General features: G+C 43.7%; 2 protein-coding genes across 3 annotated transcripts in view; both read right to left on the bottom strand.

The window, feature by feature from the left end:
• Nucleotides 1–410: 410 nt before the first annotated feature.
• Nucleotides 411–19,466, bottom strand: LOC119461485 (cathepsin L-like). Of its 2 annotated transcripts, XM_037722817.2 has the most exons (7): nucleotides 19,235–19,465; nucleotides 18,358–18,500; nucleotides 16,419–16,616; nucleotides 12,103–12,294; nucleotides 7,805–7,970; nucleotides 772–877; nucleotides 411–656 (listed from the first exon to the last, which is right to left on the bottom strand). In XM_037722817.2, the coding sequence occupies exons 1-7, from the start codon at nucleotides 19,269–19,271 to the stop codon at nucleotides 557–559; spliced, it is 942 nt and encodes a 313-aa protein (XP_037578745.1). In that variant the 5' UTR covers nucleotides 19,272–19,465; the 3' UTR covers nucleotides 411–556. The 2 variants fall into 2 exon arrangements, with proteins under 2 accessions (XP_037578745.1, XP_037578748.1); XM_037722820.2 differs by lacking the exon at nucleotides 16,419–16,616 and having other exon boundaries at nucleotides 19,235–19,466.
• Nucleotides 19,467–22,736: 3,270 nt separating this feature from the next.
• LOC119462229 (cathepsin L-like) overlaps nucleotides 22,737–23,945 on the bottom strand; it is a 42,043-nt gene continuing 40,834 nt past the window's right edge. Inside the window, exon 14 of the mRNA XM_049672902.1 lies at nucleotides 22,737–22,958. Within this exon, the coding sequence (XP_049528859.1) occupies nucleotides 22,859–22,958 (100 nt within the window). The 3' untranslated portion in view covers nucleotides 22,737–22,858. The remainder of the gene's footprint in view (nucleotides 22,959–23,945) is intronic.

Raw genomic sequence — 23,945 nt, 5'->3', positions numbered from 1 at the left:
GCGACAGCCGAACTGCACAGTCCACAAGGTTGACTCTTAGAGCATACCCCCCCCCCCCTCCCGGAATGCTATATGATGACTGAATCAACACATCGGGTAATAACCAGCAAGTGGAAAGTTTCAAGTAGATATCGCTACGATCCTAAAGAAGGAAGACGAAGTGGACACAGTATGTAAGAGTAAAAATTATAGAGAATTTAATAATGGTGAAGCAGGAAGACACGCTTTCGATGTGTAAGGCAACACGAGATGACTAAAATGGCAAGTGTCATCTCTTAAACGCAATGCCAGTATAGATTTCTGAGCTTTGTCTTGGCCCCGAAGACGTTTTAAACCACTGGCTGGGCACGGGCAGCTGAGCTAAATAATGCAATTGCGGTAAAGTAAGACAGGAATCAGGTATAGTACGCAATATGTTTTATTCTCACGAATTGTCAAGGTACGAGTTGAGTGCTCATTTTAAATTGGCAGATAACATGGTCTATATTTCCTTCAGGTGTTAAAAACAATAGATTCTGCGCAGCAAGAAGACGCTCTAAATGTTGCTTTATGCCGACTAGACTTCCGGATAGGTGGCCAAAGTAGCGATACCACACTGGTTTGCGTTGTTTCTCACCATCCTTATGTAACCATGCTCGCCCCAGTCTGGTCCAATGCTGAAATTTGAACAGTATCGTTTATGGCATCACAATATAGGATTCAAAAAATGCCGTTAGATACCAGTATATATAAAACTATTACACATTTGCTAGGAACCAAAGGAGAGCTTACCTGTTCTTACAAATCCAGTAATCTATGCCATTGGCAGCGCCGTATCCAACTACTAAAAGGCCGTAGTTGACGTCAGTAGTACTACAGAATGGATTATTATAAATGCCTAAAAATGAAAAATAGGAAAGAGAGAAAGTTCACATAGGAATAATGATCACTCAATAAGGTAGGCTAGGGTTGACTACATTGGCTAACTCATGTACGTATATATTGGCTGATTATAGGGCAATTCCGTCAACTTCTTTAAATGCGAAGCTTTCTTTTTGCCTAGTCAGAGCCAAGCTCACAACAAGCTTGTCAGCAAGCGAGTGGTTGTCTCAAGGACGCGATGTTCTTTGATGACGTTTTGTCTCCGAAAAATGTGGGCCGATCTCGGAGATAGTCTAGTGTAAAAATGCGCATATAACGAGAAGTGGTCCGATTGGCTGGTACCGAAATAGCGCACGCAAACAAACGTCATATATGATACAAATTATGGCGGCTCGATTGGCCAGAATGGGACATAGTGAAAACAAACACCGGATATAGGTGAGATAAGGCGCCACGCGGCGGCAGTTGATGCACGGGAGAGCGGACGTGAGTTCCAGCACTAACATGCCATCGTTGTCATGCTGTAGTCGTCATTAGGCCGTCGTCATTTCATTGCCTTCATGACCATATGGTCATCCTTTATAGCGAAGCTATATACCTCTACCAACCGACGGTTCTTTCGTGTGCCCAGCAAAAAACTTCCGCCAAAGTGGGCTGAACCTGGCAAAGGTGCAGAAAGGGTCCAAGCTTGTGCGCCCAGCAAAAAACTTCCGCCAAAGTGGGCCGATCCTGGCGATACTACAGGAAGGGTCCAAGCTCATTCGCACATACCAGGGAAGAAAAAGAGAGAGAGAGGAATAAAGAGAGAACGAAATAGAAAGAGAGAAGGCAGGAAAGAGAGAGAAAGAAAAAAATGAAGAGAGAAAGAAAGAGAGAAAGAGGAAGTGAGAGAAATAAACAGAGGAAGAAGGAGGGAGAGAGAGAAAAAGAGAGAGAACAAAAGAAAATGACCACGAAAGTCAGACAAACAAACAGAGAAAGATAAATGAAGAAATTGACAAAGAAAAAGAGAAAGAGAGAAATAAATAAAGAGAGAGAATGAAAGAGAGATAGATGGAGAGAGAGAAAGAAAGAAAATCCCTACGAAGGTCAGATACACACACGACAAGCTTCGCATACCCCCATTTTATCGACAGGGGAAGGGCTGGTGATTTTGTTCATTGTGCTATCTTCGCCGTCTTTCCGCCATTTTTAACTCTGTTGCTGTCACTGCGTTGTCATATCTTCGTCAACACGCTTTCTTCGAGCGGATGTCTCCATAGTGTCGCCATGATTCCATCGTCGTCATGTTATTGTTGGCACTGCTTCATGATCACAATGTCGCCCTGATGCCGCCATCGCCAGTCGGCATCACAAAGTCGCCATCATCGTCCTTTTATCGTGGCGATTGCGCTGTCGTCAGACATTTATTGTTGGGCCATCATTGGGATTCCACCTTTTTCATCCCTTTGTGTTCATATCATCATCGACATGGCATCGTCGCTATCCATGCAGTTGTTATATACTACTGTCGCGATGGCGGCGTCGTCATACTAATGCAATTATTTTATAATCCTCATCCCACTGTCGTCATGAAATCGTTGTCATTCCCCACTCTAAAGATCAAGAGTCCTGGTAGCTTAGGTGCAACATCTACTCTAGCGAAAATGCAATTACTCTTTTACAACTCTTTCGTAGTGGTAGAGTACGAGGCCATAGACCATTTGCAGCACATATACTCTATCGAACGCGCAAATGCTCCCTGCGTCGACGGCGAGAACTCTGCGATGGCCTCTGGGGGTAAATTTGCTTCATGGCTGAAAGGCCATACGCCGATACTGTGGTACAAAACACTAAAGGTAATGTCACAGTTTGCACACCACTTCGCCATAACTGGTGAATTCACTGCATCCGCCTGCACTTTTAGCTCAAACACACACTGAAAGATTCCCGTTCGTTGGGTGCTTGGATCATTTTCACAAGAAAGTAAAGTGAAAATACTCCACATAAGACGTTTTGACATCTGGCACAGGCGCTTAGTGAAGAGAAAAAAAAAAGAATGCGCGGAGCGCCCATGAGGGAGTCAAGGCACCCCTTGCAGACGCGAGAGCTACGCACAGCATCGTAAAATCACATGATCGCTCTTGTCTAATACCTCTGTTTGCTGCCTTCCCATGATGCACGACCTTTTTCATTGATGATCGCTCTCTGTAAAAATAGAAGTTATCGGTCGTCCCGTGCCCGCGAACTCTGAGGTCCTGTAGTACCTCATTCTGCGTGGTTGCAAGTTGCGTTGAGGGGGCCCTCAAACTCCCTCAGTGCTTTATTTAAGAGATTCGTTATTGCCACTAGCTGTTAATGCACAAAGCGCAATTTTATTTATTAACGTATTTGACTGATCGAGTCACTGACGTGTCTCCTTGTTTCTTTTCTTATAAATTATTATTCTGCCAAGATTTGCTATTCAGATTCTTCATTCTGAAGAGTGAGATGGGGAATTATACCTAGATTTTGACTCGCAAACTTTCGAGCTATTTTCGACCTTTTTTTCGTGTTCCTCGCCAGTAGTGCTCGTATCAACCACTGTCTTCTTGTGAGAAGCAGAACCAAATTGAAGCCAATTTGCGCTCCTTGCAAACACCTTGAAGTTCTGATGGCTTAATTTGTTGGTCAGCTTGTATAGGGCATTCGTTATTCAGGACTCGCGTTACTAGAATTTGGCTCGAGGTCAATAAAATGTGCAAGTCTTTCATTGCTTGTTTGCTCTTTCGTTGCATTGCTCTTTGCTTGTATTTTATTCATGTTACATTTTAACTGATATCGGTAATAATTATGCGTTTCGTTGTTGTTTTTTTTCAGCATTTGCAAAGCTTCTTGCAATGATTGTGAACTTGGCGCAGCTTCGTCCCTGCTAGTAAAAGAATATTCCCTAAAAGCTCATTTCAGAAAATGCAAGTGCAGTCACGCTGAATTTTATGATGATGATGATGCATCGGGTTTTTTTGGTGCAAGGGCCAGGGATGACCAAAGAGCTCCAACGCTCAATTTTAACGAATGTGAGGCAGTGCTCATTGCAGACTCCCAGTGTTTGTGTGTCCGGACTATGTATGTCAAAAGCCTTAAAGGGCAGCCTCATATACACGAAAGCTTTACGTACCCGCTTCCCTCTCCCGCAGAGCAAGGTAGCAGACCAGGTGCAACTTGGTTAACCGCCCTGCCTTTCCTTTACATTCTCTCTCTTAGATGAAGGTGGCCATTTAGGTATTTGGCGCACATACAGTTACATCTTTACACGTGGCAGAAAAAATAATCGATTACAATTACAATTACTTTATTTGAAAATGTAATTAAGAACAGGTACCAGTTCTTGTCTCACGATATACGTTAACAATTACTCAATAGTAATCGATTACTTCTATGTTACTTTCCTTCGAACTCATTTTATCATTGCATGGATACATTAAACAGAATGAGCTGACCTGACCCTTTCATTTCCTTCGAAGCCTTTCATACATTGCTTATCGGCACAACAGCTGCTTTTAAAAAAAATTTCGCCGGCTGTCGTCCCTTGTTTTTGTTGTGAAGACATCAATAGTGACAGCGAAAACTTACTCGCTGAGGCAATTTCCGGCTGCAAGGCAACTACCTGCTTTGCAGCCGGAAATTGAAGGCCGTTTGCCTTGTAATCTTTCCCGGCTTCATCTTAGACATTATTTATGTTACAGCTTTGACTATTGTATTCCTCTCTACATTAATAGAATAACGTTCTGTTCATGTGGACGTAATAACTGCACCTCTTCACTTTGCAATGCTGTAATTGACTTTGTATATATTTTGTATTCTGTGGCTGTTCGCCCTCCTGGTATAATCCTCATTGGGATTGCGAGGAGTTGTAAATAAATAAGTGGGAAATACAGGGAGGTTAGTGAATTCGGTCGATGTGCGCGCTGGGAGGTAGGGTGGTGGTGGTAATGTAAGCGAATCTTGCGCACAATATTGTGGTTAATAAGCACCTGGGTCATATATGAAGTGTAGCGGTTCATTGTCGCTGCGACTAGGAAAAGACGCGCCCGGCTGGGACAATGAAGAGCAGAAAAATGCCGGCTCTCCCGTAATCGAGAGTAGCTGTGAGCATGAAATGGCTACCGGCGAAGCAGATTGGTTGGAGATTATACTAGCCATAATCTTAGAATGGGTATAGAGCATGTTAGCAAAGGCACACCCCACCACACCACACCACCAAACAATCCGCGGCGCGCCGGACGCTGCCAGCCTGGTCCCGCAGCTTGGCGCCCTCTCTCGAGCGAGGTGGTGCAAAACCCGCGCCGCCAAACTGTCGTACAGCTGGCGTTGAGAATAACACAACAACCCTGTCTCAGCGCCAAAAGACGACAATCAAGTGTATGGGGCCCTGCATCTGCCCTTTGAAAGTCGCTGTTGGAAATGACAAATATAAGTTCAGCGTTACTAGAAGTTACAGCTTGAGCGACATTGTGAACAAACATTAGGAAGAACTCCGAAGCAACATTTTTGTAACTTGTTTGGGCACTAGCTATGGTATATGTAATGCGGTCCTGTACAAGGGGTTGGGGGCCATGGAGACCGCATCTTCTTAACCTTTGACTAGTTACCCGGATGATATCGTTTCGTTCTCGCAATGATGCCCGGATGTTCTGGTTTGAGTGCCCCGATACGGGCTTGGGCATTTTGGCTAAGGTCACTAGAAGATCGCCGACAATGGGAGCAAAAGCATTTCATGCTTACTAAAAAATCGTCCGCATGTAATTTCCTGGCATTACCTTCCTACATAAGTGGCCTTCGCTATGGAGACACACGAGCACATGTTCAATTAATCGGCGAACGCCTGATGCAGCTTTAGCATGAGGAAACAAATACCGAGCCTCCATGTTTTCCTGTTTGAATATGCGCATTCACGAGGATTCTGCATGCTACGATATCGGGCACTCTACTGTATACCTTTCGCGAATATCAGGTTCTTAAAGCTGCGTCCCTGTTACAGCTCGTCTCGTGAATAAAGTAACTGGTTAGGTTTAACTGGTTACTGGAAAGAAGTAACTGAATTACCGTGAGCGTCACCGAGTGAACAACGTAATCGTTAAGTTACAGAATTACCAAAAAATAGTAATTGAGTTCAAGTAATTCATTACATAAAAAGTCATCGTACAATGCAGTGGCGAGCCTGGAATAATCATTGCTATACGTACGTAGCCATAACTATAATCCTTCAAAGCTGGATGTACCTGCCCTTTTAATTTCTGAAGCGAACTTTCCATTATTCTCTTTTACAAGCTGAGGCAACGCTGCCTCATGTTGCTGGCTAATGGAGTGAAATCAACATCACTGCAGTTACTCTAATCAGCTGCAACCGCTGTACAGCAGTTACTCTAACTAGCTGCAATAGAGTGAAATCAGCTCTAGTGCAGCTAATGCACTCCTGCGCAGTGAAGCTGAAATACTCTACTGCTACTACTCTCTCTGGAAGTGGCATAGGACATCTAGGCTGCTCCTGGTAGAGTACATGTACTGTAGAAACATCGCCGTATATGTGACATGCAGCTACCACACTGATGAGTAGCCTTTAGAAAGTGTTCGACACCTTTGGTTTTTAAAGTGTGGTCGTTATGCAGTCGGCGTCACATCATCGTCATCACTGCAGTGTCGTAATTCCATGGTGGTTGGGTAGTAATTATCATCACGTCATCGTCTTCATCCATCGTCGCCACTCCTGCCAGTGTCTTCATCCCATGGTGATCACGCTTCTTCATCACGAGCAGACTCCCTTGTTCTTGAGAATTCTATGCGGCGACACGCTACGGAATTGCGCTTGCCCGCGCTCTTTCGAGCGAGGCAGCAAGAGATCGAATCGGCAACCAGTGTATCCCCCCGTTACACGGAGCAAGTGTTTGGCGTCATCCTAAACACGGCCAATCGAATGCGCAAGAGGACGTGCCGTAGATCACGTGTTTACCAAAGGGTTCGATCTAGTCACTTCCGAGTACGTCTCATACTTCAGTGCGCATGTGTCGCTACTATCTATAACAGGTAGCATACATGCTGCTTAAGAAGCGTCAGAGAAATCACTTAAGAATTGAAGCATAAGAATTTAAAAATTCGCCCAAACGTTGGCACCATCTATACCGTTCGGGTATGATTGGCATGAAATAGTTAACCTTCAAGGACACTTGCTGCCCCAATTTATTTTCGTGTGCACGAAGATCGCCGAAATTCGTATCGTATGTACTGCGGGACAATATAGCCACGTGCAGCAGATGCCATCGCTGAGAGTTGCGTAGTTTTTTAGCAAACTAGGTCTAATGGCTGTGCGTGCATGATCCCAATCCATGCTCTTGAATAGATTATTTCTACTGCAATTGTCCACTAGCTGCTGCGATGGTGCCAACATGTTAAGAAGGTATCTGTATTCACAATCTGCAGTACGTTGTCATGAGTGATGCCATTTAGCTTACGTCTACTTATCTGCGAAACGACATGAATAAGCAAACCTTCCTGCTCTAGCTTTTCTGTCAAACAGAAAGAAATGAAGAAGCCGTTAAATGCAATATGTTTAGAATTTGCTCTGGTTTCACACTGTACTTTAATTTGCTACTGTTTCCCGGTGCATGTGTCGCGCCCAATTGACGTCACGAGAATCAATACTTTGGACTGTCAGGTCGAGTTCGAGTTTTGATGCCGCATTTCCCTTTTTTAGTGCTATTTTCCTAGGCAAGCTGAAGTGGGCAAACTGAAGCTCGAAAAGAAAAAAAAATGAAATCGCCACATTGCCCTCAGGTTTTCAAGAAAAGGTCAGTGTTGAATTACAACCAGTCAAACGTATATGATCTATGTTGTTTCGAACAGCGTCTTGGGCTTCGTTTGTGGTGCAATGAGTAGCAGCCAAATTACACCAACTCGCATAGCTGTTGGCGATTCAATTAAGTCTTACCTTGATGATACTGGAAGAAATCATCATGCCCGGCATCGACCACCACTGCTACGGGGCCCACGTTGGCTACAACCGCTTCGAGTTGCTCTTCAGAACTATGAGGAACTGTTCGAAATCCGGATATCGTCGCCCCTACTGCTCCCTTGTCAAATGCACACGGCATGGTCTAAAACAGAATAAAAGGAGTGTAAAAAGATGTCAGACAACTACAATACTCCCTTATGCAAAATTTGAGCGCAGCTGCATACGCGTTTTCATTTCGCGATATATTGGGGTAAAGAATTTGAGGACCAAAATTCCCGCACCAACTGGCAATGAATCAGTGCGTTCAGTGCCTTCGCAAGAGGAAGGGGTGGTATGGGAACGCTGGCGTGATGAGCTGCATTGGAGCTAGCTGTGGAAGAAGACGACCGCACCGACTGGCAATGAGCCAATTGTGCCAATAAATAAGGAATCATCATCATCATTGCCGTCAGCGCCTTCACAGAGGGAGGGGCAGCATGAGAACGCTGGAATGATGAGCGACATCAGAGCCAGCTGTGGAAGAAGACGGCGACGAAGGCATGAGCGCGTGCGGTTGCGCCGAGGGACGGCGACGTTCAACCGAGGAACGGACGCCTAAGATCTGCGCTCTAAAAGTGCCCACATATATGCAAACGAGAACACCGGGAAAGACAACGACCGGTTGTATGGGAGAAAACATTCCTCATTCATATTTCTCATTGTAACTAAATCCACAAGTGGATGCATATCTCTTGCGCTGCAGGTGAAGTGTTTTCTAAAGGCTCAACTCATTACTGAGATAGCGAGCGAAAGATGTTTCTATAGCGACGGCTGTTTACCGCATGACCTGACTTCGGAAGGCCATGCATGACGCGCGCACAATTTCGTTTTCTAAACGGTAGATGACTCTACCATGTTGGTACTTGCTGGAAAAGTACAAAGGGTGGCCGAATACTCAACTTTCACTTGCTCATGTGCGCTGGTAAGGGCTTTCAAAGTGGTTATTGTGCAGGCGTCGTTCATATACGCTGCTACGAGATTGCTTTCGGCACGCCTACAAATAACGAACGAAACAACAAGGAAACGGCACTAAGGAGAGTAAATGTTTGCGCGCGCCATAATGGCAGTGAGACTGCAGCCCCCATAAACTTCCGGTCACGTGCGATATAATTCTACTATGGTAGAACAAAAAGTATGTTTTTAAGCTGTTTCAATGTATCAAAAGCCTCATTTTGCGTTTTCAGATAGAGGAACGACGCATAACGGGTCAAGGCTAATACTTATAATTTCCCGTATAACCTGCAGCCAACCTGATTTGTAAAACTGTAAATTTTTACAGAAGAAAGTGTTGAATAAATGCGGGCTTCTGTTATAATGCCTTCCTGCTACTTGTCCTCAATTAGTCCGCCACGTTTAGCTGACTGGAACATGGGGCCAGACCAGAAGCCGTCGAGTGCGTATGTTTGTAAAAGAGAAATGGTCTAAACTGTGTAAAGAGCGAGAGTAGGCCGAGCCGCATATTTTGAACACCCGAGGCAAACAAAAAAATTGTGGCTTGGTGGCGGAGTCAGTAGTGAAAAGTTATGCAAAAAAAAAAAGAATGACAAATCACCCGTGAGTGCCACAATAGAGTTTCATGCTAAGGCGCAGGCATTTTACGCATTTGCGATTTCGGCTTTCCTGTTAATGAGCGTAACTGAAAGCACTGAAAGCGATAGTTTCTACCAAACAGGAGTATCCAGAGCGGTTATCGACTATAGAACATGACGAAGAACGTGTATGCCAAAGTTTTAACGCGATATCATTAAGAGACCTGTGTCGCAAAAATCCATTGTCGGCATCCGCGCCGTTGTCCGTGAGCAAAAATTTCCGCATATATTTAGATATATCTATATGCCACGCCTTGCTACATGAAATGCGGTATATGCGGTTTGTATCGCTACACCATTCAATCACTAAAGTTGCTCACACCTTGTGTTACATTCTTGACAAAGTTACAGCTCGAAATTTTGAGAATGACAGCCCACAAACAAACGTAATCAAACTAAGCACCGGTAGTGCATGCCTTTTATGTTAAGTTTTCTGAGACTGAAACATTAAAAGTGCGAAACAACAACATAAACCTGAAAATGACATAAGTTTTTTTTTTATGGTGCGGCTGTCGGTTAATTCAAGGATCGGCCCAAGCAAGAGCGCGCGTTTCTACCTGAAAGCTCACCTTCGTTTACAGCATTCACCGCAAGCGCTTCTCGGTAAACATTAGGATTACATAAGCTGCCGTTGCCGGGAAGCGTGATACGCAGTCCGTGATCTTTGAATGCTACCGCGTTCCACTCTTAAAGAGGAAGCTTAAGCGCCGTACAAGTTTTATCGAGTGAAACAGCTTTATGTAGATGAAAAAAAAAATATCACAGTTTGATCATTAGGGTGAAGCAATAAATGAGATAGCAACATGTTACAATAGTACACCAAGTATAAGACCCGTAGGTGTTTTGGCAATATGAATTCAAGTAGGTGCAAGCTGGCTAAGTAAGAATGAGCTGTTATGCTAAGGGTCCTTTTGAGTCCTGCCATCGCACAATTTCACGTATGTTTAATAATTAAAGCCAACATCTTTCTTAGCGACTTCACCACCACTTTTTCGTATCGGGTATGTTTCAAACCTCTCTCCTGGGCCGATCCCGGAGGTTGTGCACAGTGGCGCTAATAAAGCAACATTATTTTCAGATTAGAGCTGTGTTATTGTTTCGCACTTTTAACATTCGGGTCTGCCAATATTTAAGATAAAAGCATGTGATGTTGGTGTTTTGCTTCATATCCAGTTGTCTGTGCTACAATTTTCAAAATTCCGAGGAATAATTTTGTCAAGAATGCAAGATCTGGTATGAGCAACTTTAGTGATAGAATTTTGCGGTAGTATAACCCATATGTACCGCATGTCATATAGCATGGCGTGGCATATAGCATGCATATACCTAAATATATATGACACCTCACGGCTATGCCGACAGCTACTCCATCGACAAAAATTCGCTTGCAGTGCACATATAATTGCGATCGCAATAAAAGTTCGTAAGCAACCTTTTGAAACATGTGTGCATTATGTTGAAATGCATATGTTTACGTCATAGAAGAAAGTCAAATGTTTTCTTTGGATGTAATTACCTTTTCGATTTTATGATGAAAGTTTGAACCTATACCTTGCCTCTCACACTGGCTATCATACGCAACATTGTCTCTCTATATATAGAGATCCCTTAGGTGAGAACTCTTCCGTCTTCTAACCTAAAACTTAAAAACTGGTGCTGTTTTTCGCACTAGATAGAATTAAGAAATTCACGCTGAAGAGAGCTTAAATGCACTGTCAGTCTCTTTTGCACGGAGACCACAGTGAGAAGTAAGGTGAAATGTTTTAGTTTTCCTTTTGACATGGTCTCGCAATTCACGAGCCATGCATAACCATAGATTTCCATGCATCTACATTCAGATGTACACAATGAGGGCACTTTATCTTCTCTTTAGCAGGATAAATCCTGTTGCTCACCTTTCCTCGGACGTTCGAGTAGCTTACGGAAGTAGGAGAAGGAGAAGAAGGAAGAGGAAGAGAGAAAGAAACTGTATAGAGAGGTCAACCAGACGCACACGTGGTTTGCTATCACACGCTGGGGAAAGGGAGAAGGATCAAAAGAAGGAGAGGGACGGTAGGCCCTATAGCAGCGCTAACAAGGGGAGCCGCCCATAACGCCTACAATTGGTCAATAAGGTCAATCGATTTCATAAAGTGTAGTAATGCACGTGTTGCTTTGTAAGGCTGCGACGCGTGGGCCAATAGTCCAAGAATCTTTGTTTTTGAAACTTATCTATATACAGGCAGGCTTAAAACAGCCCGGAGAGCATCGCGTTCGACGTCATAACGATCACGAAAACACAATACCCCTCAGATCATGTGCTCACAGTAGCACGACTCAAATGTTGGTGCATCTCCGACTCCAATAAGAAGTGTGGAGGCTTTCGTAAAAGTCCCCTTTTACCAGAGGCACTGCAGTAAAGTTACATCAAAGGCGGAAAGGTGCGACGTTATTTTCAGCTTCAACGAAGGAACAGGTCTCTACACGCGACTCGGGGTGTTCCAAGAAGGCTAAATCTAAATTTGAACAAGTAAATGAAACCCCTCGTAGCATCTGTTCTTTACAAACGTATGGGAACTGTCTCAGCATACGAAAGTAAGCTCCCGTGTGGCCGTCCAGATTACTCAGAGAACAGCAGAGAACTCTTATTTGGGATTAATCACTCACCTTCGAAGCATAAGGGTAGAGTTCTTCTAGATCAATGCCCTTGTTTTGTATGATATATTCAAAAGCCTGATCTGTTCGGCCTCCTTCGCAACCTAGGTTGCCGAAGTCTTGAGAGCAGTCGATGAGGTTTTGTTCGCTGAGGTCCACCAGTTGACCCGTCTGGATGAAATGATGGCTTTCCACGGCTCCGGTCTAGTTGCACATGGTTCATGAGAATGTTAGAAATAAATTCTAAAAAAAGTAATCATATACCTCAGCGAAATACGTTAGCATGCACAGGTACGTATATTACTTTAAAAAATATTGAACACTTCACATTATATTAGAAGCATAGGGGTAGAACAAAATGGCTACCGATGAAAGTGTGACACATAAGTGCGTTAGTAAAGCAAGAAATTAAATCCAAGAATATAAGGGCACGAAATGAATCAGACGCCATGTAACGCCATGCTAGTACGACTACTCTTGAATAAAAAATAAACCAGGATAAATATTCATCGCCGATTAAGCGGTAAATGCAAGGTAAATGCGTCAGCATTACGTCGCAACTGTTCGAGGTCCCGTATCCATGATTTAAAACACGTTCACCCCATCACAAAGTGTTGTTCAGGAGCTCACTCGACACACGTCCTGCCTCTTCTATGAACTACGTATAACTGACGGTGGTCCGGAGCAGACGGCATCGTCTAGGTACAAGCAGAAACACGGAGTACCACAAGGGTTAATGTTATCTCCTGTTTTATTTAATATATGTTTAAGCTCCATTCCTCAGCTCCAGGACATTATAGTATACGTTTATGCCGATGACATCGCTTTTCTTTGCATCGAATGTTGATGTACATTCACTTTATCAATCATTGCAAAATTACTTACGTAGTCGCTAAACGTGGATTGAGAATATACATAATGTCGCTGAACGTCAGCAAAACTGAACTTGTTCCCTTTCCTTTACATCTTCCCGTTCACATTTGTCTCATGTATCGTCAAGAGTTTATTCCCTTGGTGCATTCTCTTAAACACCTGGGAATCACGTCTGATGGGACACTAAACTGGAGGAGCCGGCATTGAAAAAGTCGCGTCTAAAGCAACTCGTGCCGTGGGATTTTTGAATAAGATCAGTAACCTACGTTATGGGTTGCGAAGACATACATTAATTAATATATATAGAATCTATGTCCGACCCACCATGAAATTGGGGTGCGTCTTGTTTTCTGGCAGCCCTGCTTATAAAATTGAGCCTCTACTACTGTTAGAAAGGGAAGCTCTGCGATTATGCCTTTGGCTCCTTAAGTTTGTTGCAAACACCGCGGTGTATATGTGAACGTGAATGCCATGCTTATAAAGTAGATTCAGGATTCTTACGGTTCAAACGTACCTAAACACTTACAATTCTTCTCAAAGAAAATCAATGTATGTTTTCATTAATGAACCAAGTACATTTTTTAATAATCATTGGTTGCGATCACGCACCCCTCAGGTCATATTCGTACAGCCACAGCTAACACAACTGAATGCGCAAATTCAACATATATTCACCCAAGAAGTCAATCCAAGATAAGCCTCCAGATTGAATTTGGCGATACTTCCCCTTCAAATGCTTAACTAATGCCTTTCTAATATTGAAATGACCAAAAACAAGATAACCTTTTCCTCAACTGGAAACAAATAATATAATAGCCACTGATTCTTCACTGTCAGCCGAGAAGGCCGGTGTAGGCATTTTCGCTCCTTTTCTTAGTTGGTACTTTTCTATTCGCCTGCCGGAGAACACACGTATTTTCATAGCATAATTATTGGCGATTGTTCTAGTACTGCGAAAACTTCCTGCTAACTAATCGTCAGCGGTCGTAGTTACAGATTCTCGGTCGGCATGTACGTCGCTTTCCACGGCAACGAATACAGCTATCGTAAGTGTGTTCCAAAACTTAGCCCCTACAACTTTACGAAAAATTAATTTACTGTGGGTTCCTGGCCCCCACGGTTTATACTTAACTCAATGGCAGATTTATTACCCAGAACGTCTTTAAGTGGACCTTTGATTCATATTTTACTTGATACAGCTTACATCCATGCATCGAGATACAGGAAATTTAGCCTACAAAATATTTTAAGCACATTATCGCTGATACCACTTCCAAACATTCAGCATTTCGGTTTTTGCTGGAATAAACAGTGGTGTCCTCAGTAGTTGGAAGTTACATACACCAAATTACGCTGTCGCATCGAGCAAGTGAATTTCAATTTACGTAGAGCTGGTCTGACGATTTACCTTCTATGTCACAATTGTAAGAAAATTCAATCAATAGACCATTACTATTTATCATGCCGACGATATTCAAACCAGATAAAGGTAATACTCGAAGCTCCACTCTGCAAAATTGGATTAGGATTAAGTATACCGCTAGTATTATCATTCGAGGCCTCGACACTACGCTATAGCCAGAGACGTTTGTTGGCATGGTTTCATTTTAACTGAAAGATTATTACCCTGCAAGTTATTGTAGCTTTATTCTACCTACCAGATCAGCCTTCATTTCAGTGAAATTAGCTTCTTCAAATACTTTATTAACATTGTAGTTATTCTATCCTTGATTTTAACCACTTTTAAGATTCACCCTTCAGTTAGTCTGACTGCTCGCTCGCATACTAGTCTAGTTACTCCAAAAGGTTCTGTTTTTTTTTTCTTTGACGTTGAGTTTCTCATTTTCAAATAATAATTTTCTTGAACTACCACCTGCCGGCCGATTCTTGGCCTATCCTCCTTAGTGGGTGCGAGCAATGACAAAGTTTCATCATCATCATCACCTTGGCTGATCAAGGCCGTCGCGAATAACTCTGCACCTGGCCTATTCAATGTTACGCCTTTCGTGGGCATAACAATATATATATATATATATATATATATATATATATATATATATATATACCCCTCTACCACGTGACGGGCTTCCCGCACTTCACGCACCCACGTTTTTCCACTTGGACAATCCTAATGCTAACGCATTAATAAACATGCTTCTGAGATTTCTTGTACTTATCAGCTGCTGCAAGCATATGAGTACGCATTCTGTATAGATTTATGTATCGGACAGTTGGGCTGAAACTCGTGAGCTGTTTGTAAATTTAGGTCATGCAATCAGGTGCGCCCAGAGAAGCAACAATAGTGCTATTTAAGTGCTGAGCAAGCTACATGCACGCAGGAAATTCACTTCTGATAAGTTTGTACAATTCACGCATTTGAAGCACTATGGCGATTGCAATCGTGCGAATGCCGATTTAAGTTCGATCATATAATATATGAGGGAGATGGTGGAAGAAAAAAACATTCAAGCATTTCGCTCGAGAATAAACGATAGATAAGCGGTAGATAAGTCGATTGACAGCGAGACTTACGCAAAAGAAAGCAAGATAAAGATATGTTAGCCTGGCCACCTACGTGCACCGTTGGAGTCGAGAGTAAGCACGCGGATTCCGCGAACGACGCTCCGGCTGTGGGAATGCAACCTAACTCAGCTGCACCAGATTCGAGGGATGACGTGACTGTTTGGTCCGCGGAGCAGGCGGGATTTCGCCTTCGCGTGTGTATTCACCTTTAATGAATCTTGCAGAGGCGACAACTATAGTTTGGCCACTTCCCGTCTTTCAGCACACGTTTGCACTTTTTTGTCCTCGCGTCCCCACATCGATCCCTCGTCGTCCGACTGCACACGAGAGCGTAAAGTAAGCGTGCGAGCAAGCAGCCGACAAAGCTCCTCTCGTATTCGGTCGCTGCCTACGTATGATGCCAAAAATGGAAGCAGCTTGAAGCGCGCTATCCGTCAAACGTAAGGGTATACGCTTTTATTTTCAGCCGCTTCTCTTACCGTACTTCCTAGGGTACAGACCTGTCGTTTTCGACTCCACTCATACAGTGTGCTATATACCGGCGTCGAAATGTAACACCTTCGTTTTTGCAGCGAGCGTTTTACGGTGTGCGTCTTGTCAAATTAGCGGTGCGCGTCTTTTGCTGTGCCTCAGCCACGTGGCCTCAGTGACGTTATGCATCATTCCCTCTGTTCATTCTGTACTCCAAGATTGTTTTGATCTCAGCATTGTTCTGATCTGCTGAGCTTTATTCTTGCCCACATTGGCGTTATGCCTTGAGAGACGTGTTCTTAGTTTCTATTCTTCAGAGTGCTTCCTTGTTTCCGCAAAACTGAGTAAAGAACCTTAAAGCATAGGACTGCCCGATGATTGCTTAGAAAACGCAAATGCATCTATGTAAGAGCAATGCTTGTTGGCTAGAAAGAAGATGAGAGAAATCGAACAAAGCAAACCGCGCTGAAAGCCCATGTCGCCACGCAGGGTCCTTGCGTCTTCACAGGAGTCACAGCTCCTTTGTTCCTCCAATCGACAGCGTCAGGGAGAATTGACGTGTTGAACATTCGTGAAGGTCTGCTTTCCTGACCGTGGTAAGTCCCGTGCGATGGGTGAAGGAATCTTGCCGCAACTGTATGTTTGATCTCCTCTGGCAACTGCAGAAATTGAAAGGGAATTGTGCTTAGCACACCAATTACAGCTTTGTATCTGTCTCCTCGATTTCCGCTGTTGATTGTCCACAAAGCTGAAATTGCATGCGGTATATACATGGGAGAACTGTCTATATGTTGAAGTAAAGAAAAAGTGAGGCGTAAAAACAAAAGCTGAATGCAAGATACGCTTTTACAAATTCTCTAAAAACCTTTTACGCAGATTTTTTGACGAACGAAGCTTTGTTTAGAAGTCATTGAATAACCGAAGGATTTCATATAGCTTAATCCAAATCCATGAACTATTAAGGACAACCTGAATTGAGTTATAAGAATTAGTATTAAGCAATGAAGGATTAGCTGACGACAGCCCGACTTCATCATCTCACGACACTATTACTTTTTTGACAACATTGTATTCTTGCAAAATAGCATTCTGACATAAAAACGCAAACGCTTTTCTTAATTATACCAAAGGTGTAAAAAAATATTGGCAGGCTTCCTAAATAAATTATTATATATTATGTTATAGTCAGGCTAACTTTATTCATGTTTTCTCCTGAATTATCACTCTCGACAGGGTCTATCTGCTGCTCTCATATAATGATACTTTTCGGTCAGAGTAAGGCTGCGTTAGGGACAATTAAAATTTATTTCTTGACTACCAAAAGATTGCGATCTCTTTGCACGTCTAGTTGGGCACACGCTTCCTTGGCCTCTGCATTTGTAATGCCACTTGCCGCCTGAACAAAAAAAGTACCACAGAAACCATCTCACGACGACTGTCGATAGTAGTGCGATTAGCATTCAAGCAATGTAGCCACGTACGGCATTGCTGAAGACACGTTTATTTGCAGTCTGAGTGGTCACTCTCGCAATTCAGTTGTTTTGGCTACATGCGAGATACAAAGTTTGCGGTAGCTGGCCCACTTTGCTTTGGCAATCACTTGCCAAAGTCGACCACGAGCACGGCGGCATGCCAACGACTGTAAGACGACGACGCAGTGAGGACGATGTAATGACGTTGACGAGACGATCGAGGCAGTATCATGAAGGCGGCATGAAGATATTGAGATGACAACGACTGCGTGACGGTGATGACGTGGCAACGACTGTATCATGAAGCCTGTACGAATGACGACGACGTTGGTCGACAACCGGATGACGAAGCTGGAATGACCGCAATAGAACGATCCGCGACGGCAATTGGCTGATGACGATGCAATGACGTCAATGGCGTGACAAAGGCGGTATAATCACGATTGACTGTGGAGACCACAATTACTACAGATTAACGAAGAAGGAATGAGACCGATGCAAACGGGGGGACGACAACGGCATGCCGAAAGTCAGATGACCAAGCTGAAGTGACGAGGATAGAACGACCATGACGCCATCACAACCAGAAGCGCATACCTTCTGGAACAATTTGATACACAACTTGTGCCACTGGGCCGGCGGAATTAAGAAGCTAGATAGATAGATGGATAGATAGATAGATAGATAGATAGATAGATAGATAGATAGATAGATAGGTAGATAGATAGATAGATAGACAAATAGATAGATAGATAGATAGATAGATAGATAGATAGATAGATAGATAGATAGATAGATAGATAGACAGATTGATAGGCTCTCAACGCCTGAAGTAAGCAAGGACTGCTAATCGCATTAGAATGTAATTGCATTTTACTATCTACTAAATGCGTCTGTGCATAAGTAGTCAGAAATCTGGTTTACGAACCATGTCAGCGAACTTGTTTACTATGCGTGTGTAGGTAACTTCTCCTCTTGCGTATCTTTTGTTATGTTCAGCGATTTCGAGCCGGTTTTGAAGGAACTGCAGCTTCCTTGTCTCATCTTCTAATTGTGACGAGTAATATTTCCCTACAAACAAGAAAAGAGAAAAAGGATTGTCTGAGCTAGTGTAGAGAAGAGTTCTGGTAAAATGGGAAAATAAAAGGATTGAACGCACAGTATATTGAGCGGTGTGCACGGCGCGTATCGAGAATACTCCGCGAAATCGGAGCTTTGCTGTCAAAATATTATTGCACGAGCAAACCGTCTAACTGTTTATGAAAAGTTTGTATATGCATCGCACGGTATACAGACAGCTATAAATTAGAAGAAGAGAGGAATATTCTGATCTTAGGGTGAGAATTTTTGTTAGTTACAATCGCGTGAATGGGTACCAAATAAAGCATTGAGGAGATTACCTGTTACATTAAATAATTTAAATGTAGAAATAAAAGGAAAGTGAACCAAAAGATAACATTGCCACAGGTTAGAGTCGAGCCCTCATCTTCCGCATTTCGCACGCGAAATGCCGAAGTTGAGCCTTCGGTTCCCACCACCGGCAAGTTGCGCTTACGTCCACTTCCATTCCATTTTCCTTAATAATATTACAATTCATCATTTTCAACATAACACTTAATTTCACCTGTGCTAGATCTCTCTCGCTTCATTGTCAGTTTGCCTGATATGCTTTTTAGACAACGTGTTTTGTTACTCAAGCACATGTGTAGTTTTATAATATATATAAGCAGTTCATAGCTCCAAAAGGATAACTAAGACTTTCGGCCAAACAAGTTATTAGGTATCGAGGTAGAGCAGCGACTTACCGTATTTCACCTTGAAGGCATTCCACTCGTCTTCCATGCTTGCAATGTTGACTCCGGCCAAGCCCCATGTTACAGCTTCTTAATAATATCCAGGATAACAGCGTAAGAGAGAAAGAGCCTGACATAATCTGGAAGCACAATGAACGAGAGTAGCACAAGCCTTGTGGTTATGCATTCCCAGGTTAATAAAAAGCGTAGAATTAGGAAGCCAGCTGCAGGGAAACCTGTCACGATACATGTGTGAAACAGACCCGATAGAGTTGTTTCCGGTGTTGTGTGAGGGACAGAATGCAGGCTTTTCACTGAAAACGTATTTTTGAAGCGAAGCTTTATGTGTCTAGGTGAAATCGCCTGCGTGCAGAAAACTAACATCATCAGCATTGGTTCGAGCGTCGTCGTCTTCTTCCACAGCTGGCTCGTTGGCGCCCCTCGGGTTGCGCTCGTGCTCGCTGCTCGGCACGCGGTCGTGATACTTCTCCCGCGTTCGTCGTCATCGTCTTTTTCGAAAGCTGGCTGCGTTGCCGCTCATCATTCCAGCGTAGAATTCCACTTCTCTTCTGTCATCGTAATGGGGAGGCCGCGTTTGCGGGGGTATGAGCCATTGCTTAAGGGGGTATGAGCCATTCATTGTCTTACGTAACGGACAGATTTAATTTTGAAACAATTTAATTTAGAATAATCGCAAGTGGCAGTGACGGGCGAATGCTGCTAAGCATGCCGCCGAGCAAACTCGAGACATCGAACGCAAGCGACATCGGCGGACTGTGGGCATACCGTCAGTGACGTCGTTCTCTCCATCGCATCCGAACGTGTGTGTAACGTCATAATTGAGAAATACTTTAATGAACCCTCGGGATTCACCCAGTGATAAACACCGGGCCCGCACGTTTCTGCTTCGCTGGTTAACCATCTTCACGGAATGGAAGGGCCGACGAACCCCTTTTTTTTCCGTATCCCACAAGGTTCTCAAGTATCAAAGCGAGTGCAGAAGTTCAGGAATGGAATCACTACCACTCCCAGGAAGAAGAAAAGCACAGAGTCACTGTTTGTATTCGTGATAAAGTCAAGGTAATTTTCGAACTGTTTTGCAGTGATATTATAGCGCCTGTTTTTTTTTTCAGCTTACGAAATACCATCAGTCCGGGTGCAAGACGCAAAGAAACACGATTGCATTTTATTGCGAGGCTGTTTGCCTGCAGCCCCCGTATGCATCCCCCCCATGCGTTCCCAGGGGGGTACCCTGGCCGCCTCACGTCCGTATCACGGTGCGTAGACAGGAATGCGCAGGCCGATCCCGGAGATAGTGCAATACCGGACCAACCCACGGCGCAGCTGAAACACGCTTCAAGCATTACGCGTACTCCAAAAAAAAGTTTAATATGTTCGGTCAAAATAGAACCATATCAATTCGGCATTGTAAGAGAAACACTATATATAATGAAGTGCACTTTGTGTGGCACGTTGGCCTTCATGCGCTTTATTTGTGTTTAATTCTGTTTGACGAAAAATGAGAGGGCGAAAGCGTGTGGTGACGGCGCCTGTGCACGTGGCCTGCGCTTTTGTGGTTCTAACGTCACGCGCGTCGGAGGTGCCGGCGTGGCTGCAGCAACGGTTGCGGCAGATGTATGGGACGTGCGGTGACCGCGGCGGCACTTTTGTCGGCGTAGTGTGGTGCCTTATGAAAAAAAAAAAGAATATATGGTTTCAGTATGCATGCGGCCCATGTATGCAGCCTAAACAGCTTCGCTGGTAATCCGTCGCCATGTGAATGTTGCGGCCCCACGAATTCTTTCGTCTGTCATGCGCGCAAGAGCCTTCCAGCCCTTTGATCGCCGAAGTTGGTCATGCTTGAACATTCCGTCGCCAGAGTACAAATGCCGTCATCCTTTTAGCATCCACCAAATGACCTAGGCATAGGCTCGTACGATTGCATAACGTGTAGCGGCTGATGAGGTCACAACGCGTGTTTCTTTCGCTTACGCTCATATAATGCCTGTGCATAATTCTACAATCGCCGTGTCGTAAGCTCACATCAAAAGTCCGGCGTAGAAACCACGCCATTGCCGCCGCACGATCATCCTCAACGTGGTCATCACCCTTCCGTTGTCGTGACACAAACACGTATGCTCGTGACCCAAACGCACGCTAGTCGAGTTGTGCAAACACTTTGGTCCAGCTGGCATCGCTTTGCGAAGGCCCAAAAAACGCTGGATACCCAGCTACCCACAAATTGCTTCTCAAAACATCGATTTCCACAGTGAATTAAATCTGCACCATCTTTTTTACTGATAATATTTTTCCCGAAGCTCCAAAACCAAACAACCAATGATCATTCTTTTTGGTGAAGTATCGCTTTGTTCGCGCATGTAATTCCTGCATGATGCATTTGCCTTCCTAGCTTTAGCTTCAACAGAAACTATAGAGCGCGCTGAGTGAGAAGAATGCAATTTCTCTTTGCTATTTTTACTCTATGGTTATGGGTACACCATATTCAACAAATTGGCAGCTTGTGTCCTTGCACCGGCCCTGGCACAGAAAGATTAGCGCTTTGGAATTCCGGTTTCTTTTGTGCCAGAAGAAACAAAAGCCTAACATAAAGATTGCAGTGTAAGTCACCCAAATATTTTAGTGCATTTTAAAGCTATAACCCTACATACAATATCACAGCAGTGTCCCAGACCATCCTTAACTTAGCACGTACGACTTGTCAAGCTGATGCTCTTGCACGCAAGTCACTGAGCGCCAATGACTGACATCGTCGAATGACGACAAAAAGGGACGGAATTGCAGGAACTGCTTACCGAAGTCCGATAACAGTGAAAAAACAGCGCCAACAATGGTCACTTGTGCAATTATATAATCTCTGAGTGTGCAGTCGCCTCTCGTCAGCATTAGACAGAAGTGCCTACAACGAGTGTTATCGGGAAAGCGAGATATGTTCCGCGAGCATTCCCAGCCAGATGCGTCAGGTACTCAGACGTGCAGTCATACAGCTGCTTTGTGCGAGGACGTTATCGTCACGTGCTGTTGGGGTACCTCGTGCTTGTAACAGGAATAGAGGGACGAGAGGAAATATCGTTATCATCTATGAAAATTCTGTTCTTAATAGCGGCGCGTGTAATTATTTAAACTTTGGTTTTTAACCGTAACCAGAAATTTGAGTAGACAACTGTATTTACATTTTGCTTCCACAAAACAGCATACTGAGACCGGGAATACAGCGGGCGTCAGGCTGGGGCGGGTGACGCTACGATGATGACAGAAATTTAAACTTGCAGGTGGGACCACGTTACAGCAGTTGTTTAGAAGAGTATTGCGCGAAATTATCCAATTATACAGTTTTGTTAATGGCGTAGTTTCACTTACACACGGAACTTATGACTCATTGCTGCTAAATAATTATTGACAGATGCACGTCAATTCAGATAGCATGCAGAAAGTGCGATAGGATAAAATGGTTTTGTAAATACTTTATTGCATAAGAATGACAAATCAGATATTTCTAGTTGCTTGCCTGTTACGCGGATTTGGAACCACTACAAGCGATTGGAGCAAATTTTCAAGAACCTGTATTTGTGTTGTTTGCGCTCCGTTTAGAATACTCAAGTAAACTAGAACGGCTCATTAAATAACAGGATACGTAATGAAGCTGGCGATCCCACATTCATTATGTGCATCCCTTCTAATGAGGATGTAGCCTTCTTGACCCCAGTTGGTGCCCCATCTGAAATAAATGAGAGTGATGAAATTAAGATGGTCTCAGGACGTCAGCAGCGCGACGTCCTGTGAACTACCCTCGCAAGCGTATTTAACTCAAACAAGCATAGACAGGCCTTACATCGTAAAAAAAGTACGTTTCAAATAGAATTGTCATGTGATTGCACAATCTGTCGCAAACAACGAGAGAAATCGTGCATCCCCGTTTCATGGAAAAGCTACTGGTTCCAGCCGCTTTCAACCACCCATCGCGTAAGAAAGAAAAAAATGTAGGTCTAATTCACGCTGCGAAGGTGGATTATAGCGAAGCTGTTGAGATTCACCAAATAATGTTAAAGAAAAGAATATACAGTATACAAAAAAGCGGCTTTAATAGCGCCACTATTTCAGCACTCCCAAATGATCGATCAAGATACGAAATCTGCATATATCTATAGCGGTTCCGGGACGGGCTTGGCATTACCAGTGGCCACAAGGTACGCGCCAGCAACTCTCGCCAGTAAGATACTGATCGCGAATGAATATAAGAACGTGACATTTTGCTATTTTCCTTCCTCATGACACAGTTCGATGGTCAACATTTACTCAAGCCCGAGTTTCTGTCTTTTTTTTTTCTTGCCTTGTCCGTTCGGGGTTCATTCCACAAGCGGAACAAATGATATGTTTATGCCACGTCACGTCGAAGCACGACACACATTTATCAACGCCGCTCACTCTGTGCGCCCGATCGAGACAGGGCAGGGTTTTTTTTTTCTTGGAAAACAAGCACTCGGTTGTGCGGCTAGACCGATTTTTGCGTGGCGAAGCTATGACAACAAAGGTATGCGGTTTTCTGCCTTCAATTGCTGATAACAGGGAGCTTATCATCTGTCATGTGATTTTGATGCTTCCTTTGTGCTTTTTCTTTTTTGACAATAGGGACCTAATCAGTTTTTTTTTTGCTGGGCACGCGAAAGAACCGTTGGTATAGAGGTATATAGATTCGCTATAAAAA

This window comes from Dermacentor silvarum, chromosome 8 (genome assembly GCF_013339745.2).
Source record: "Dermacentor silvarum isolate Dsil-2018 chromosome 8, BIME_Dsil_1.4, whole genome shotgun sequence".
NCBI classification, from domain to species: domain Eukaryota; kingdom Metazoa; phylum Arthropoda; class Arachnida; order Ixodida; family Ixodidae; genus Dermacentor; species Dermacentor silvarum.
This window is presented reverse-complemented; position numbering and strand designations above follow the sequence as displayed.